The sequence below is a fragment of the Carcharhinus amblyrhynchos genome, chromosome 9, assembly GCF_965287045.1.
Source record: "Carcharhinus amblyrhynchos chromosome 9, sCarAmb.v2.hapA, whole genome shotgun sequence".
NCBI classification, from domain to species: domain Eukaryota; kingdom Metazoa; phylum Chordata; class Chondrichthyes; order Carcharhiniformes; family Carcharhinidae; genus Carcharhinus; species Carcharhinus amblyrhynchos.
Window position 1 is genome coordinate 44637978 of NC_137332.1, and position 19521 is coordinate 44657498.

A 19521-nucleotide genomic window follows, 5' to 3' on the forward strand; every position below is an offset into this window, starting at 1 on the left:
AGTATTTAATTACAACAAGAACAGTTTCACTCTGTCTATTTATTGGAGTAAAGTGAATTTCCAATTAATGCCCACCTTTTGCGTTCAACTAAACACAATTAATATACAGTTAACTTTAGATAAAGAAGAAAAACTACTATGGAGATTAAAATCATAATTCATCAAAAATACATATTTAGCCTTAAACCACCAGCACTTATTTTGCAAATGATTATATACATTGATAATGCTTTGGATAGAATTTTATCCTCTGCCAACTTTTATTTATGATAGCGTACCAGAAGACGGCGTGTGCGAGACCCTTGGGGAAACTGGCGTGATGCAAAGGATTTGGAGGGGCAAACATTTGAGGTACTTAGTTTTAAAAAGATGCAACCGGTTTGATGTTTTTAAAAAAAATCCATCCACCAGGGCCTGTGGTGCACAGTTGGTTTGGCTTATTAGTTACTTACAACGCTCTGTAAATACACAAAATGGAAAATAAGTTTATTTTTTATAACTGCAATTTAGATGAGGCGATGAGCCTGAGAGAATTTGTTTTTGCGTCATCTGTGATTTAAATTGGTGACCCCTTATTTTAAACAGTGATCCCTAGTTCTAGATAGTTCCACAAGAGGAAACATCCTCTCCACAGCAAGACCCTTCAAGATCTCACATGTTTCAATCAAGTTGCCTCTTACACTTCTAAACTCCAGTGGATGCAAGCCTAGCCTGTCCAGCCTTTCCTCATAAGACATCTTAATTTTATCAAAGTTGACTTAAACTACCCTGTTCCAGCTTCACTTGGGAGGTGTGACCAGTAACAGATTTACATGTATTTTTCACATGTGCTGCTTCAATCTCTTGAAAGGTGCTTTGAACAAACAAAGAGTAAGATTAATTTAAAAAAAAACAGAACTGCTGGAAATACTCAGCTGATCTGGCAGCATCTGTTGAGAGAGAAACTGACTGTTAAAAGGTCACAACCAAACATTAACTCATATGTTTTTGTTGCTTTACAAGTGGACTTTCTTGGTACAGGTTAGGAATAAAGCTGTTTGGTGACAACTGTACAGCGTTGAAATCCATTTATAATGCCACATTTATAATGTAATGTGGTTGCCTATACCTGCCTTCAGCAAAACTGAGGCGACAGATAGTCTTGGGCTGGGAAATGGAAATTGCAGTTCATTTATTTGTGATGATATGGCAATGCCAGTGTTGGACTGGGGTGGGCAGAGTAAGAAGTCTCACAATACCAGGTATATTTGGAATCACAAGCTTTCGGAGCACTGCTCCTTCCTCAGCTGGCTGAGACTTCTTATTTGATTTATTTGCTGTGTGTTTTAGACTTTATGCAACCTCAGGTGTGATAGTACATGAAATTTCCTCGGTTGACCTAATATCCTAGTTTAATTTCCATACAACAGCTCAACCTTCCCTGTTAAAACATTTCAAATAAACCTGTTCTCTGCTTGTATTAATGTTTATTGCAGAGAAATCTGAATAGGCTGAGTGAGTGGGCGAGGACCTGGCAGATGGAGTATAATGTTAGCAAGTGTGAGGTTATCCACTTTGGTAGAAATAATAGTAGGAGGGATTATTATTTAAAAGGCAAAAAGCTGCAGCGTGCTTTGGTGCAGAGGGACCTGGGGGTCCTTGTGCACGAATCACAAAAACCCAGTCCGCAGGTGCAGCAGGTGATCAAGAAGGCGAATGGAATGTTGGCCTTTATAGCGAGGGGGATAGAATATAAAAGCAGGGAGGTCTTGCTGCAACTGTACAGGGTACTGGTGAGGCAGCAGCTGAAGTACTGTGTGCAGTTTTGGTCGCCGCACTTGCGGAAGGATATATTGGCCTTGGGGGGAGTGCAGAGAAGGTTCACTAGGCTGATACCGGAGATGAGGGGGCTAGCCTATGAAGAGAGACTGAATAGACTGGGTCTGTACTCGTTGGAGTTTAGAAGGCTGAGGGGGGGATCTTATAGAGACATATAAGATAATGAAGGGGATAGATAGGGTAGAGGTAGAAAGATTCTTCCCGCTTAGAAAGGATGGCAGGACTAGAGGGAACAGCATCAAGATAGGGGGGGGAACGGATGTAGACTGGAGTTGAGGAGGAACTTCTTCATTCAAAGGGTGGTGAATCTCTGGAATTCTCTGCCCGTTGAAGTGGTGGAGGCTACCTCGCTGAATATATTTAAGTCACAGATAGGTTTCTGATAGACAGGGGAATTAAGGGTTATGGGGAGAAAGTGGGAAAGTGGAGCTGAACCACTTCAGATCAGCCATGATCTTATCGAATGGCGGGGCAGGCTCGAAGGGCTAGATGGCCTACTCCTGCTCCTATTTCTTATGTTCTTATGTTATAATATGAAAATGTTTCTGGCATGAATTAATGTACTTGTGATATTTAATTTAAAAAGTTAATGCACACAGTTATTACACAGTAGCAAAAAAAGTAAAATATTTAGAGTTTCCAGTAATTATGATAAATATTTTAGGGGTGGCAAGTAAAAGTAGATGGGGTAGGACTACTAGGTGGTTTTCAAGCTCTTTACCCTGCCTGAGTGGTTCGTGAATGAAAAGGTTTGAGAATTCATTGTCTTCTTCATGTTGCCGATGTTGCAGTTCCTTGCTAGGCTACCTGTCAAACTACTAACTTTGAATCTCAGCAAATATCCCTGCATAATTTGAAAACCTTTTGTGAATTCTTAGCATCTCACTGCAGAAGAAATGGCAAGGAGGCACGAGGAAGAGTTGAACAAACCTCCAAAAGCAGCAAGAGGTCCTCGGCAGTCAAAGAGGTATGAACTCATCCAAGAACTATTGTGGCCTATTAACTTTGAAACCACAACACTGGGGTATTGATTTGAGGAAAGCTGATCATGGTATTTGCTATTTACATGTTACGTTTGGCTTTGTGTTTGATCTGTGTCAATGGGCAGGAATGTGGTACATCCTAAAGTTCATCTTAATTAACTATTTGTGTTGTCAGGTATTAAGGATAACAGTTCTTTCATGTTTTTTCTAGGAATTTTTTGGTGCATTAACATCTTGAAGGCTTGTGGAAAAACATTAATCAAAACGCTCAAAATTATTTTTGGTACTTGTAATTTGTGAAGTTTTCTAGGGTTGCAAGTACCTTTGTGGCTGGGATCCAATTCCTGCAGTCAATTAAGAAATGTTTAAAAGTCTTTTTGCAGTTTCGTAGGTGTGATGGAGATGATTAAAAATTGGAAGGATTTTCCATTTTTTACCATGGCATGCAACTACCTTTCCTCGGGTCATTGAGTCGTAGAGATTTGCAGCATGGAAATAGGCCCGTCAGCCCAACTTGTCCATGCTGCCCTTTTTTTTAAACCTAAGCTAAACCCAATTGTCTGCATTTGGCCCATATCCCTCTATACCCATCTTATCCATGTAACTATCTAAATGCTTTTTAAAAGACAAAATTGTACCTGCCTCTACTACTACTTCTGGCAGCTTGTTCCAGACACTCACCATCCTCTGTGTGAAAATATTGCCCCTCTGGACACTTTTGTATCTCTCCCCTCTCACCCTAAACCTATGCCCTCTAGTTTTAGACTTTACTAGCTTTGGGAAAAGATATTGACTATCTAGCTGATCTGTGCCCCTCATTATTTTACAGACCTCTATAAGATGACCCCTCAGCCTCCTACACTCCAGAGGGAAAAGTCCCAATCTATCCAGCCTCTCCTTATAACTCAAACCATCAAGTCCTGGTAGCATCCTAGTAAATCTTTTCTGCACTCTTTCTAGTTTAATAATATCCTTTCTATAACAGGGTGACCCGAACTGCATACAGTACTCCGGGTGTGGCCTTATCAATGTCTTGTACAACTTCAACAAGATGTCCCAACTCCTGTATTCAGTGTTCTGACCGATGAAACCAAACATGCCGAATGCCTTTTTCACCACTCTGTCCACCTGTGACTCCACTTTCAAGGGGCTATGAACATGTGACCCCTAGATCTCTTTGTTCTGTAATTCTCCCCCCAACGCCCCCACCATTAACTGAGTAAGTCCTGCCCTGGTTCAGTCTACCAAAATGCATCACTTCGCATTTGTCTAAATTAAACTCCATCTGCCATTCGTCAGTCCACTACTCCAATTGATCAAAATCCTGCTGCAGTCAGAGATAACTTGCTTCACTGTCCACTATGCCACCAATCTTCTTGTCATCTGCAAACTTACTAACCATGCTGCCTATATTCTCATCCAAATCATTAATATAAAAGACAAATAACAGTGGACCCAGAACTGATCCCTGAGGCATACTGCTGGTCACAGACTCCAGTTTGAAAAACAACCCTCTATAAACCACCCTCTGGCTTCTGTCAAGAAGCCAATTTTTTTATCCATTTAGATACCTCACCCTGGATCCAAAGCAAAACTACATACAATTATAGCATGTACTGTTTTTGTTTATGAAGCAAATTGCTGCTGTTTCTCTTAGAACTCTTGAAGCAGTAAAAGTTAACTAACAGGACCCATTTTAACTCCATCCACCTGGTGGAAAGGGAACAGCAGCAGAGTTAAAATTTTAGCAGTGAATTTGCGAGCTTACTTCCCATCCACAGCCATGTTTTTCCCTGGTGTTTTCATGGGGAGCTAAGTTAACTCATGGAATTCTAGTGAATTCATGAAGTACCTAGAATCATAGAATTCTCCAGTGCAGGAGGAGGCCATTTGGCCCATCGAGCCTGCACTGACACCATTCCCACCCAGGCCCTATCCCCGTAACCCCAATGTATTTAACCTACTAACCCCCCGACACTAAGGTTAATTAAGCATGGCTAATCAACCTAACCCACACATCTTTGGACTGTGGAAAGAAGCTGGAGCACCTGGAGGAAACCGGTGCAGACATGGGGAGAATGTGCAAACTCTACACAGACAGTGACCCAAGGCTGGAATTGAACGTGGGTCTTTGGCGCTGTGAGGCAGTATTAACCACTCTGCTGCCCATAAATAACTAATATAATTTCAATAGCCTACAAAGTGAAGCATCCACAGAGATTCCTGACAGTGTCACAATAGATGGCCAAAAAAGTTAAATGTGACTTTTATTTTAATGGGGAGAGAGAAGCAGGGCTGTCATTCTGGGTTGCATAAGAGTAATGCGAGCTGTGATGTTGTGTAGCAAGGCAACATTTGCCCCAGTTTCCTCCTCTCTTCTCCTCCCCCTCCCCCCCCCCCACTGTTGTTCATGCTCATGCCTTCGGTGAATTGGTTATTTTACTTCATTTTCTCTCCATAGCTCTCTTGACCCTTTCCAGCTGATCCCATGTCAGTGCTTCAGTGAAGAGAAACCGGTATGAGTCCTTTCTGTCTTATTCAAATAAAGTTGTTCCTTCTAATTTGCTGTGCTTAATTTTTAAAATTCCTGAATACCTGTTGGTAAATGGCATTTTAATTTCAGGAACCATTTGAAGTGAAGGTAGCTTCAGAGGCATTGCTGGTGATGGATATGGTAAGCCAAGAGAGAAGGTATTTCTTTTTCACCTTGAAGCACATGTATACATGGCTACTTGTGAATTCATGTAACATTGAAATGGTGATTATACTTCCCAGGATAATGGTAGAAATTATTATTGCCACAAGTGCTTAATAAATATGACAGATATGTTAAAAATGTAAAACAAAAAGGTGTTAGTATCTTTAAATTCGATATATAATGCAGAGCAAGTTCCTAAAATCTTCAACTTCTTTAAGCAGCAATATTTGTAGAAATACTTTTAATGTATTAAATGTCAACCCGTCTATTTAATCAGTGAATGTTTGGTCTGTAAATTGTTTAATAATAGAGAAAGAAAACTTACACTTTGAACTTTGGCTTTCATTTTTTATCATCTTGATACATCAAATGCAATGTTTCATTAGGCAATACATTTTGTGAACAAAACTAAAATGTGAAACTCTTAAAAGAAAAATTGTGTGTATGTAAAGTTCATGAGCTCAAAGCTCAAGTTGTCCAATGTACATTAAGTAGCATGGTCCTCTCAGCAACACGTCAAACATTTGTGCCAAATGTTGATGGGTAATTATCAGTAGATTGTGTTGTTGAATGTAACAGCAGCTGGTGACTCTATTCTTAACAGAAGATAATCAGCAAGACTTCAGTATAGAAAGTTGTCTTACAAAAGACCTAACAGAGACAGTACACATTAAACTAATTCCGACTAAAGCTCATATGATCCGTCACCTTTGTTAAAGTTCAAAATGGCAAGTTAATTTCAATGACACAGACGTAAAATATGTGCACATTTAGCTAGTTAAAATCAAGGAGCATTGGGCCAGCATGCAATTGTTCCATAAAGATGGGAGGGTAATATGGAACAAATATACATTCAAAGTGCTTTAAATTACATAAACTACTTTAAAATTGTAGTCTGTACCAGAACCATTTGATTTGCACTGAATAATCATTGCAATTCTCCCCATCACCTTTTCCTTCCTGCATTCTCTCCAGGCGGACATTTGAGATGAAAATCTACCTGTTGTTTACCAAGGCTAGTGGAACAAATTCACTTTTGAGGGGAAAAAACAGTGATGGAAACAAATTCTTTTTCGCTGTGGCTTGAAAAGTTTACTCAGTCCTTAATAGGTTCTAGATATTTCAATTACACCGAAGTTTGTGTATATGTCGATCTGCAATGTCTATGACAATATCAAGGTCCATTTATACCTGCAAATTACATCAATTTCAGTAAAATGAAACTGCAAATATGGAGCATAAACACTGGCATATTCCAGTTGGGCTGAACAGCTTATTCATGTGCAGTAGGCTCTTTCAAGTTGATTGGTTTGGTGATGGATTCGCTAGATGCACTTTGAGTCACAGAATTATTCAGATAATGATGCAAACAGACAGCCTCTTCTGGAAATATATCTCGAAATCAAATCCAGGTTGACTGGTTCCATGCAAAATATATTATGTGAACCTTCAAACATAAGGAGTCGATTCTCTCAGCTTGCTTGGTCTGGGAGATACAAGCAGAGGACGTGCAGCGAGCTTCCCACTGGGCGTCACAGCCTCAGCGTGTCGCTGGCTGCCAGATTTCCGGCGTCGTCAGCTCCATGCTGATTTCTGTAAATTATGTAAATCAGTGGGCCAGGACTGAAATCTCTGGGCCCACTAGCTGCTCGCTCTCTCTCTTTCTTCCCCACTCTCCCCCCACCCCTCACCGGCACTGTCCAAGGGACAAAATGCCAATGCCCAGAGGCATCTTGGCACTGTCTGCTGGGCATTAGGTAGTGCCAGTGGGGTGGGCCTAGGGGGCGAGATCAGTGGGGTGGGGGGTGGTTGGCGGGGGCTGTCAGGCTGGCCCAGACATGTCCTGGAGGCCAGCGATCGGGGGTTGGGGGGGATTGCACGGCCAGCGATGCGGGGCCACAGTGCTGGTCAGCAGCCGGGCTGGCTTGGCACTGACAGATCTTTGCATGCACAGTGGCTGCTGCCCTCTCCTGTGGGAATAGACCCCGCCCACAGCTATTTAATGAGATTTACATTAGGACACTCTGCAGTGCTCAGTGAGAGATTCATTTTGAAAGCCAGACTGAACAAAGCAGTGGGATTTCCACGAATTCAGCACTTAGAATTTTTCTGGGAGAATTTCCCCCATGTTGCATTGCACTTTTCATATTGGATATTCTACTGGGTTTTAAAAATTAATTTTGTTGCAAATTTGAAGCAAACCACCCAAGCAGGTTTTGTTTTCTTGAAGGTTTGTTTCTTTCTCCCTTTAAAACACTATGGAGCTTAAGACAATCCTGTGATTAACAACAAGTAATTAATTCTCACATTGTTCCCTTCCTCTGCCTCCTCAGAGATGTGACCAGTGCTTTGTCTATGAATTTGTAATGTGAGGAGTTGCATACATAAACCTGCATTTATTAGACTACAAATATTCAGCATAACTGCTCCAGAAGTGCCTGTTAATGGAAAAATAAGTGCATGTTAAAGAAACAAAGTAGTCCTACTGGTTTTACTAAATAATTATATCCATTATTCATTGCTAGCACATGGGCTGGATTTTATGGGGTGCATGCCCCCTCTCGCAACAAAAAAAATTAAGCAAGACTTCTGCCCCTTTCTCGGGGGATGCGCCACCCCAGTCAATCAGATGACTAGCAACACTTGGGGGTTAGGATAGAGAATGGCCTTGGGGGACTGCACCCTATAGGCCCAGGAGGGCCTCAGAAAAAGTCTCCCACCAGCATGAACCCATGTCATTAAAGCTATTGGGCTACCTGTGCAACATGGACCTTCTCCTGCAGCTAGTAACTAGAACTGGCGGTAGCATGAGGCCCATAAATGGCCATTAATTGGTCACAGGACCTCTATAGTTCCACGCATGGGATTCAGACCAATGCCTCTCACCAGCCCCTTAAAAGATTTCAGTCAGCTCGGAGTAGAAGGACAAGATGTCAAGAAAGCCACCTACTGGTAGGGAGCAGAAAATCCTGTTGCATACTTAAGCAACTTGCCGTAACCACAATATTATATGTGCATAGTAATTTGTTGAATGCACGAGTTTTCTGACTGTTAGAAGTAATAATCCTATCTCTTTCATGTTCAGCATGCACATGTGTCAATGGCAGAAGTGATTGGTCTGTTAGGTGGACGGTATTCCTCAGGAAAGAGGGTATTGGAGGTAAGTAGGATTTTGGATTAGTTCCCCTTTTAACCTCCCTTACATTTCATTTGCCAAGGAAATAGGTTAGAGTGTTTGGATCCACTTTAAAACCCACTAAAATTGGCAGAAAAGCTAATACTTCCAATTAAAATTTAAGGGATCAATTGTTGTATGGTAAATGAATGAAAAACATATCCACTCAATGGCTGAAATAGGGATGTTAAATTAACAGAGATTGTTAACATTCGGAAAACTGTGTTCTGATGACGAGAAACTTCTTTTGACATCCTAGTGAAATAATGTCTAAATAAAAGATTATTTCCTATTTTCAGATCTGTGTTGCAGAGCCATGTAATAGCTTAAGCACAGGATTACAGTGCGAGATGGACCCAGTGTCACAAACGCAGGCATCAGAAGCCCTAGCTGGAAGAGGATACAACATTGTTGGATGGTACCACTCACATCCTGCATTTGATCCGAATCCATCCTTAAGGGATATTGACACCCAGGCTAAATACCAGGTACAAACTCAGTGAAGGTCCAGAAATTAAAAATATACCAATTATGCGTCAAAGGTTTAAAAAGAAACTACTTAGGTATATTGCATTCAGAGACGCTGGTTGTGAAGAAATAATATGCAACAATTTTTCATTAATCTTTAGTGGGTATCATAATGTCATCTATGTTTCCCAGCTTTAGTAATTCAATAATTCTGTACTCAAAAAGGAGACGAAACAGCAATAATTAGGATGCACTGAGTTCATTAAATTGCAAAAATCTGAGTATTTTTCCCCATTCCATAGCTTAATGATATGGGGGGGATGGGGTAGAAACTATTTTCAGGCGCTGGTGTAGAACAGGCAATATCTGATCAGGTACAGTGAATACTGGGCAGCTCACCTCATGTTGCTCGATTTTTGCCACTGCCTGAAACAAATTTCTACACCAAAGTATTTTTACAAATTATAGATTAGCTTTTCAGGGATTCTGTTCCGTATAATAGAGAATCGCAATATTCACCAATGTTACTATACAATGAGCTAAAAAGGTATTCTGAAATGTGAGCAAAGTCGGAATCAATGTTGATCTTTCCTTCTCCTGCTCCATTGGGAAAATAGGTCATGCTAGATTTTTTAATGAAGTGTAACTTGGGGAGCTGGTATTGCTCCAGAGGATCACCTGCGCCATTCTGGTATTTCCTGCCAGATATGAATGAGTGTATTATTTTACATGAATGATGGTACTATGTTGATATATTTTCACCTTAGCAGCATTAGGCTGTTAGAATCTTTGGTGAATCGAAAATCAAAGCATTCTTCACAGAAGACATCGCAATTCGAAACTTGCTTTACGCATTGTTTGAAAGTTTGTGCAGGAGTACTTAGTATTTCACATCAGTAAAATATAGTAAATGGAACACAATAAGGCACCCAGTTTACATAGGAATTATGTTTCAGTTCACAGGAAGAAATGCACAAGGAAAGGAAGACCAAGTTACAGGCTTCGTTATGTCAAGTTAATCTTTAGTGCCACGTTGCTGTGGGCATTGAAGGGGCCATTTAACTTCCACTAGAATGGCGAGCTTGAGCAATTGATCAGTGGCTAGTTAGTTGCACAGCCAGTGGGCACTGCTATAGTTGCATAGCCAATGGCACTGCCATATTTGTCTTTTAATGTTTTATTTCTTAAAACTGCACCAGGCTTGTTGTGTCCACCAGAGCATTTTCTGTATCTTCTTGAGCCATTGTCTTAGGCACAGGACCCAAAGCTTGCCAAAAATATTGAAATGACCCTCATTCCAGAAAATTGACCATGCTCACAGAAACATCATTTCAATAAGCATAACTCACGCTCAGCTGCATTTCAACTCTCACTCCTTTTGTCTGTTAGGTATTGTGTCTGATAAGCCTTCTATAATAGGTCATTTTCCATCTTGACGTCGCTTTGGATGTAAATGTGCAACAAGATGAATATTCAAGCTTATGTTTCTTGCTTGTGCACCAGTTACCATTGATTGCCCTACACAGAAAAACTTGTGATGGTGGCTTCTACAATTATTGTTACGCATTGGGCTTTTATATAACATCCTATATTGTATGTCAAAGAATGTGTGAAATACAAACTTACTCCCACTTTATTACAATGTTCAAGTCTGATTACTGGTTCCAATGCTTTTCAGAATTATTTTTCACGTGGAGGAGCTCAGTTCGTTGGGATGATCATCAGTCCGTACAATAGAAGTAACTCCTTGCCTTATTCCCAGGTCACATGTCTTATAGTTAGTGAAGAACTCAATGCAGATGGCCGCTTCCGTAAGTATGGGTAATTGAAAGCTTTCTACTTAATGTTTTTCAGGCAGGCAATTCAGTGTTTGCTACTGCCCCCATTTCCAATTTTCTTCATCCTCTTCCTCCACTGAAATGTTTCAGATCTAGACTTCTGGGATTTCCATTTGTCCACAAACATGCATATTGACTTGCTTTTAGGAACAAGGCTAGTCTGGTCTGCCCCATATCCTTTAAGGCCTATAGTCAACTAAAATTTATTGATTTCAAATTTAAAATTAACGATTGATCTAGCATCAGTTCCCATTGGCAAAAAAGCATTCCACTGTTAGGTTAGGGGCACGAGCCATGCCAAATTCTCCCTCGGTGTATCCTAACAGATACTGGAATGTGGTGACTAGGGAATTTTCACAGTAACTTCATTGCAGTGTTAATGTAAGCCTGCTTGTGACACTAATAAAGAAGTAAACGGTTTCAGTCTTCTACCATCCATTGCACATGGCATTGTTTTCTAATTTCATTCCTGGAAGGTCTGTCTCTAATTCTCACACTATGCCTCTAGTGCTAAACTCCCAACAAATGGAAATAATTTCTCTCTACCATGTCTATTCCCCTTGAAAACTTCAGTCAAATTACTCCTTAAACTTCTAAATTCCAGGGCATACAATCTTAGTTTGTGTAATATCAAACTTAAACCCTTAGAGTCCAAGCAAAATATTGGTCAACCTATGCCATACTCCTTTCAACACTATATATTTGCCTTGGATGTGGTAGCCAGAACTCCTTGCACTATTCCAAGTGTGTTAAGTTGCAGTAAACCATTTGTCACATCCTGCCAATTAAATTACATTATTCCCACTCTATGTCGGCTGCTGCTTAGTTAATTTTCTAGCTTTGTCAATAATTTGTCTTCAGTTCCACAGACTTCAGCTTTAGCTAATAGTCTCTAATGAGGAATTCTATCAAGTGCCTTCTGGTAGTCCGTAATAACATCCAGAGACATTTCCTGTCCACAGCTATAATTATCTTTCAAAATGTTCTATCAAGTCTGACAGGCACAATCTCATTGCAAATCCATGCTGGCTTTTACCAATCAATGAAAAATTTTCAACGCTTTCAATCACTTTCTCCTTCATCATCGATCCTAATTTCCTGACAACTGATGTTAGGATGGTCTGTAGTTGTTTGGTTGCCTTCTTTTGGTTTGTTTAAATAGCTGAGTGGCAGGCGCCGTTTTCCAATCTGAAGATGTGATTCCCGAATTGAGAGAACTTTATTGCTATTACTTGCTTGCAATAATTTTGGTAAGTTCCCATATCTGATTTAATATTAGTTTACTTTGATCTTGTTGAAAGATCTATAGTTTAGTCAAGCTAACATTCTCTCTCAAACATTGTCTCTGTTTAATTTAAGGAATCTCCTTTGATAGAAGATTCCCAATAAAGTTTGCAGATAATGTTGAATGTTGAGCCACTGTTGAACCTGTGTTTTCTTTTAACATAGGACTTCCATATAAATGTGAGTTGAAGCAATTGAATGAAGAGCCTCTTTGGGTGCAAATGATAGACAAAGCACGTTGGATATTGGAGAAATACAAGCTATCCCTTAGGCAAGTAATAAAATACAGATATTTGATTTAGGGAATGAATTTCATCATCCACTTGTAAAAGTGCTAACTCTATTTTTTGTCCTGCTTCTAGTGGCTGGCTATGTAAGAAGTCCCACAACACCAGGTTAAAGTCCAGCAGGTTTATTTGGAATTACAAGCTTTCAGAGTGCTCCTCCTTCATCAGGAGTCACCTGATGAGGTCATATGATGAAGGAGCAGTGCTCCGAAAGCTCGTGATTCAAAATAAACCTGTTGGATTTTAACCTGGTGTTTTGAGACTTCTTACTGCGTCCAACGCCGGCATCTCTACCTTAATTGAAAATGACCACTCCCTTATTTTGTGCAGCAGAATGATTTAAAATTGGGATATTCCGTTTGATTACATATTACTGTTCTTTGTGCACCTCTGAAATTCAGCAACATGCTTAATTCAAGCTATCTGTTTCACTCTGAACTCACCGATGCCTATATCCGGATATTATATTGTGAGATTGCCCCCTCCACTGGGTTAACCGTATGAATGTCTATCCTGCATATCTTCTCATATTCAGACTTTGTTAGAAGCTTTATTTGCATATCGTTTTATTCATTCATGGGACATAGGTGTCACTGGCTGGCCAGCATTTATTGCCCATCCCTTGGAGGGCAGTTGAGAGTCAACCATATTGCTGTGGCTCTGGAGTCACAAGTAGGCCAGATCAGGTAAGAACAGCAGATTTCTTACCCTAAAGGATATTAGTGGACATTGGTATATCTTTCCAATGAGCACTTAGATACCAGGTTTGCACCTGTAGAAAACATAGTAAAGTTTCAGCACAGAAAGAAGCTATTGGGTTCAATGTGTCTCTCCCGGCAGAAAGAAAGCAAGTTCTGGCTGCGACGCTTTAGATGCTTCTACCATCCTTTTGGGCACTGAATTTGAGACCTCTACTACCCTCTGCATGAAAACAAATTCTTCTCAACTCCCCTTTAATCCCTCTGTTCTAAATCTCTGATCCTGCTTATTAACCTCTCTGCTGTGGTCTATCCTGTTCATTCTAGTCCCTTCATAATATTATACACTTAAATCTTTCCAGAGCTGCCTCCGATCCAATGAAAACACCCTAGCTTATCCAATATTTCCTCATAACTAACAGTCTTCATTCCCGCAACTTCCTTGTAATAGCTTCTCTGTAACCTATCTAGTGTGCTCATATTCTTTCTATAATGTGGTAACCAGAGTTATGCACAGTACTTTAGTTGTGTCCTAAACAGTGGTTTATGGTGTAATTTGTTCTTGCATAATCTCGCTGCTCTGTTAATAAAGAAGAATATCTCTTATGCCTTCTTAACTAGCTTATGTACATGCTCCATTCCTTCAGGAATCAGTGGACAAGCACTCAATGTTCCCTTTGTTCCCTTCAGTATCCGATTACTTATTGTGCATTCCCCTACCTTGTTTGCCCTCCCCAAATACATTCATAGAATCCATATAGTGCAGAAGGAGACCATTCAGCCCATCTAATCTGTACCGACTACAATCCCACCCGGTCTCTATCCCCATAACCCCACGTATTTACCTGGCAGCACCCCCTGACATGAAGGGGTAATTTAGTATAGCCAATCTGCCTAACCCGCACATCTTTGGACTGTGGGAGCAAATCGCAGCATCCACAGGAAGCCCATGCAGATATGGGAAGAATCTGTAAACTCCATGTACACAGTGACCCAAGGCTGTAATTGAACCCAGGTCCCTGGCACTGTGAAGCAGCAGTGCTAACCACTGTGCCCACCATGCCGCCCCTATTATGTTACCTTACACATCTCCAGATTGAACTTCACTTGCCTTTCTCCCGCCCTTCTGTCCAGCCAATTAATGTTTTCCTGCAGTATCTTTCTCATTATCAACTATGCAACCAACTTTTGTATTATCTGCAAACTTCTTAATCACTCTTACATTTCAATTTAAGTGATTGATAAAAATATCACAAAATGTAAGGGACACAGTGGAATCCTACTGGAACAAACGTCTAGTCACAAAAATATCCATTGACCATTACTCTGCATTCTGCCACTGAGCCAGTTTGGGGTTCAACTTGTCACTTTCCCTTGTACTTTGGGCAAGTCAGCCATGTGTGACCTTATCAAAAGCCTTGCTGTAGTCCATGTAAACTACATCAACATGCAACCATCATCAAGCCTTCCTGTTCCCCCTTCAAAAATTCAGTCGTGTTAGTCAGGAACGACGTTTTCATGAAAAGAATTTCCATGTTAATTATCCTTAATCTATGCCTTTCGAAATGATGATTTATATTGTCCATTAGAATATTTTTCAATAATCTGCCAATCATCAAGGTTAGGCTGCACAGCCTATCATTACTTTATTTATCCTTTTTTCCTCTTGGAACAATTGTATAACATAAGCAATCTTCCAGTCCTCTGGCATCATGCCTGTAGTCAGAGAAGTTTGATAAAGGCTAGTCAGAGTTTCCGCTCTTTCTTCCCCTGTTTCTCTTAGACTGAAATATATTTCGTCCAGGCCTGGCAATTTATCTACTTTCAAAATGCAGAGCCCCTTAATGGTGTTTTCTTTCATTATTGTTGTTTAGTTCTGATGGTAGCAGAGACCTAAATTTAGGACTTTACTTGGTTAAAATGAAGTTGATTGCGTGCCACGTGTCAATAAAAACGGGAATAAACTTACACTACCTATTCAGTGCATATAATATTGTATGCCAACTGCAATCACAGATTGATGCTGAACTCTTAGATCAAAATAACAAAATCCTTCACAGAGTCAGGGAAGTACAGTGACTGCCAGTTAATTATAGAAGGCCATTTGATCCATTTTGATCCATTTATCCAAGGAACCCTACAATCTCTCCATTTCAGCAATGAATGGCTTCTTAAAGTGTTCCAGGATTTTCATTCGACATGGTATGGGAGCATGGGCCTTATACTAAACATCCGTAAACAAAAATCCTCTACCATGTCTCCCGCTGCATTATCAAAATCCACAATAAGGCTTTGGACAACGTGAACCAATTTCCTTATGCTGGGAGCCTACTGTCAACAAGGGCAAACATTGTTGATGAGGTTTAAAGCCATCCTTAGTATGCCAATGCAGCTTTAAGCAGAGTGTTTGAAGACCAGGACCTCAGACCCAGCATCAAGCTCATGGTCTGTAGAGCAAGATCTAGCAAATCGATTGGCAAGATAGGTGAACCAACATCAGTGTTCTTGCTCAGGCTAATGTTCCCCAGCATTAGAGCATTGACCATGCTCCATCTCTGCAGGTTAGGCCACATCGGCCATATGCCAGACGTGAGACTCCCAAAACAAGCACTCTACTTGGAGCTTCAACACGGCATGCAAGCCCCGTGACAGCTGAGGAAATGCTTCAAGGACACCCTCAAAGCCTCTTTGGAAAAGCACAACATCCCCACTGACGCCTGGAACTCCCTGGTCCAAGACCACCCAAAATGCATGAACAGTATTCGGGAAAGAGCTGAACATTCAGAGTCTCTTAGCCGAGAGCAAGCTGAAGCCAATCATTGACAACGAAAGGTGTACCTTTCAATTCAGACCCATTCCTCCAACCGCTGTCTACCCTCCATGACACTATAGGTCATGTATTGAACTCCTTAGTCACCCGAGAACTAATTTTTAATGTGGAAGCAAGTCATCCTTGACTCTGAGGGGCTGCCTAAGAAGAAGACCAAGACACTTATGATACAGTCATTGTTTTATTTAACTTGTATTCTACTATTTGGCATGTAATTCTATGTTTTATTGACTTTGTTAATTGCTGCTGGTAATAGATTGGATGTGTTCAACATTGAGCCTATCAGTATCCATGGGCTTTTTTTGACTTAATTCTTGGCTATTTTGCTGTTATTCTTGGAGGATCTTTGCTGTTTTTTTTCTTCCTAAGTTCAATCCACTTGGGCTGGATCTTCCTCTTTGAATGAACACTCATTAGCCTGTTTTCAATTTGTTGGTACCTCTCCATCATAATGATTATAAATGTCTACCAAACTTCTCTCCATTTGGTTAGGGGGTGGAGGAGGTAATCCTTCACAATCTTATGTTGTCTTCAGTTTCAAGTCCACTTGCATTTTTTAGGGTTGTCACCCCTTGTTGCTGATGTACTGGAATTTTTTTTCACTATTATTAGTTTACATTGCATGTTTTATTCCGAGACGCCTCTTTGCTCTTTTGATTTCCGTCAGATTTTCAACATTTTCTTATTGTCATCTCATTGACTGCTTTCATCTTCATTTACTTTTTAATTTGATAATCCATAATTTGAACTTGTTATTTTTCTATATATAGTTAAGATTGTCCAAAATTATTCCTTTTAAAGGTGTTCTCTGCTAAATTATCATTGATCAACCCGTTCTAATTATTTTCCCTTCCTGTCTCAAATCATTGTATTAACACCTCTAAAATCCATGCCCATCTTTCCCGGAATTCCAGGTTGAATACCTCCTAACAGGTTTCCACCCCTGTCGAAATACTAAAATGATACCCTTTGTGACTGTGACAAAGATAAACTATTCCTTCCCATCTACCTGATACATCTCCAGCCTTTGACATGGTTGACTCCAATATTTCTCTGCTGCTAATCATTTGTGTAACGTTGCAATTTGCTGATTCCAATCTAATTATAGCTAGAACGTTATTTGCAATGCCTTTTCTTCCAATTTCAAGACTCTTGCCTCTGGTGTTCCCCCAAAATCTATACTTGATGCCCTCCTATTTTTCATTATATGCTGCCTGTTGGTGACATCATCTGAAAATACAGCTTTATTTTTCACATGTACTCACGACACCCAGCAACCAAAGTGTTCACAAGCTTGTTATCATATTTAATCCCAAAATGAGCTTCTGACCACAACATCGCAATATCACTCAGACTACCTATTTCTACCTCATAATAATGCTAATTTGCTGCTAAAACCTTTATCCGTGCCTTTGTTATCCCTAGAATTGACTTTCCAACATACTCCTGACCAGCCTCCCCTATTCTACACTTGGAAAATTGGGAGTCATTCAAAACTCTGCTGCTCAAGTCTTAATGATCTCTGTGTTTCCTGACCTACATTGGCTCTCAGTCCAGCAATGATATGATTTTTAAATTCTAATTCTTGTTTTTAAACCCTCCAGTGCCTCACTCCCTCCCTATCTCTGTAATTGTCTCCAGACCCACAACCCTCTGAAATATCTGCACTCTTCTAATTCCGACATCTTTTGCATCCCAGATTTTAATTGCTCCATCAGTGTTGGCTGTGCTTTTAGCTGCCTTTGCCCCTAAGCTTTGGAATTAATTCCCTAACCTTCTCGTAATCTCTCTTGCCTGCTATAATACACTGCTTAAAACCTACCTCTTTGGCCAAGCTTTTGGCCAGCTCCCTTAATATCTCCATTTGTGGCTGGGGATCCAGTTTTGGTTTGTAATTCTTATGTGAAACACCTGGGAAAATCTTATTATATTAGGTTACCATATAATGCAAGCTTTTGTTTTTTTATGTCTTAAGTCCTTTATTTCTCTGTATCTTGCCCTTTTTGAAGATGTCCTGAGTATTTTTGACCCTCCTTGATTCTGATTACTGAAAATTAGCTGGGGAGTAAAGTGCCCTGTTGCAACAGCTATGATCTTAATCAGGATCAAATAAATTGTGCACTTGGGAATTGTGGAGTTCAGAATTTAGAGGAAAGTCTTAATAACACTCAGCGTCTTCAAATCATGAATTATTAGCTCTCTCTTCTTTGTGGCAAAATCTGTATTCCACAGTTCCCTACTGAGTATCCTATTTTTATAGCACCAGTGTGGCAAGCAAAGTAGTTCATTTTAACCACAGGAGCACTTTTAAATAAATGATTAAGCCAAGTGTACAAGACATGTAGTCAAGATACCTGCAGTGTCTACGATCAATTGAAATAATCAGCCAAGCCACCCACACAGTGTACTTAAAGGCAACAAATTCTCATATCTGCCCTGTAGGAGCCTCAACCTGTTCAGTCTTTCCCAATAATTGTACCCCCCTCAATCCTGGGACCGTTCTTATAAATCTTTTGCTTTTCATATTCTCCATTGCTTCTCTATCGTTTTTATAGATTGGAGACCAAAACTGTGCACAGTTTGCTACAATCTGATCAGGATTTAACATAGCTTCACTATTTGAGATAAATCCCATTTCTAATTATTCTGCTGACCTGGGGTTCAGGTCATCTGTATCCCTACATCCCTTCCCTCTTCAGTTCATTAGTTAATATTAATCTATGTTATAGAACATTTTCAGTTTAATAGCCCTGTCTATAAGTTTTCAAATGTTATCTTGGATTGACTAACCATGGTGTGTAGTATAACAGCACAGTTTAGATGGGCAGAAAAAGCTTTATTGGGATGGCAATATTATGCTTTTTTATGAAGCCCCAAAGCCTGAATCATAAAAATAATTATGATTATTATTATCAGCACGTGCCTAAAAATTTATCAAAATGCTCAGAAGTGCAAACAGTATATGCTGTACACCTTTAAAAAAATCAATCATTGGCACAGTAATATTTTCTTAGCTATCTTGTAGTAAAAATGTCAGATGAAGGTGTCTTAAAGCAAAGCTACCACCTTTATTACCTAATTCTTAGACTGCATCTGTCAAACTGGTGCCATTTTGAGATCTTCAGTGTGTTAATGATTTTTGGTGTGCACAGTAAAACCGTCATGGATCTGCCAACATAAATGGCACAATCTCCAATGTAATAACTGCTGCTGGTCTGAAGCCAGAAATTTTATTTTTTGTCCCAAAAATTGAAATTACAGCCTTTTAATATTTTATAGCTTCTTCATAAATCAATGGAAGCTAACCAGAGTTTGAAGCTTTGTGAGCCACATATATGCTTGAGTATATGCAAGAGGAGTGTGACAATCCCACTCTACAATGATAGAAGCAAGCAGAGCAACCATTCCGCCATATCTTTCTACTCCACAGATGCTGCTGGGT

The 19521-nt window shown here is 40.0% G+C and overlaps 1 protein-coding gene across 2 annotated transcripts in view; it reads left to right on the top strand.

The window, feature by feature from the left end:
• The window catches only part of mysm1 (Myb-like, SWIRM and MPN domains 1), a 73797-nt gene that overhangs the window by 38273 nt on the left and 16003 nt on the right, over positions 1-19521 (top strand). Inside the window, exons 11-18 of one of the 2 annotated variants that reach the window (XR_013887855.1) lie at positions 274-351; positions 2697-2785; positions 5263-5317; positions 5425-5475; positions 8585-8659; positions 8974-9162; positions 10821-10963; positions 12430-12535. Coding sequence is in view for 1 of the 2 variants with exons in the window: in XM_080195542.1 (XP_080051668.1) it covers positions 274-351; positions 2697-2785; positions 5263-5317; positions 5425-5475; positions 8585-8659; positions 8974-9162; positions 10821-10953; positions 12430-12535 (776 nt within the window). In the remaining variant the exon portion in view is untranslated. The remainder of the gene's footprint in view (positions 1-273; positions 352-2696; positions 2786-5262; positions 5318-5424; positions 5476-8584; positions 8660-8973; positions 9163-10820; positions 10964-12429; positions 12536-19521) is intronic. The other variant, XM_080195542.1, reaches the window with a different exon arrangement.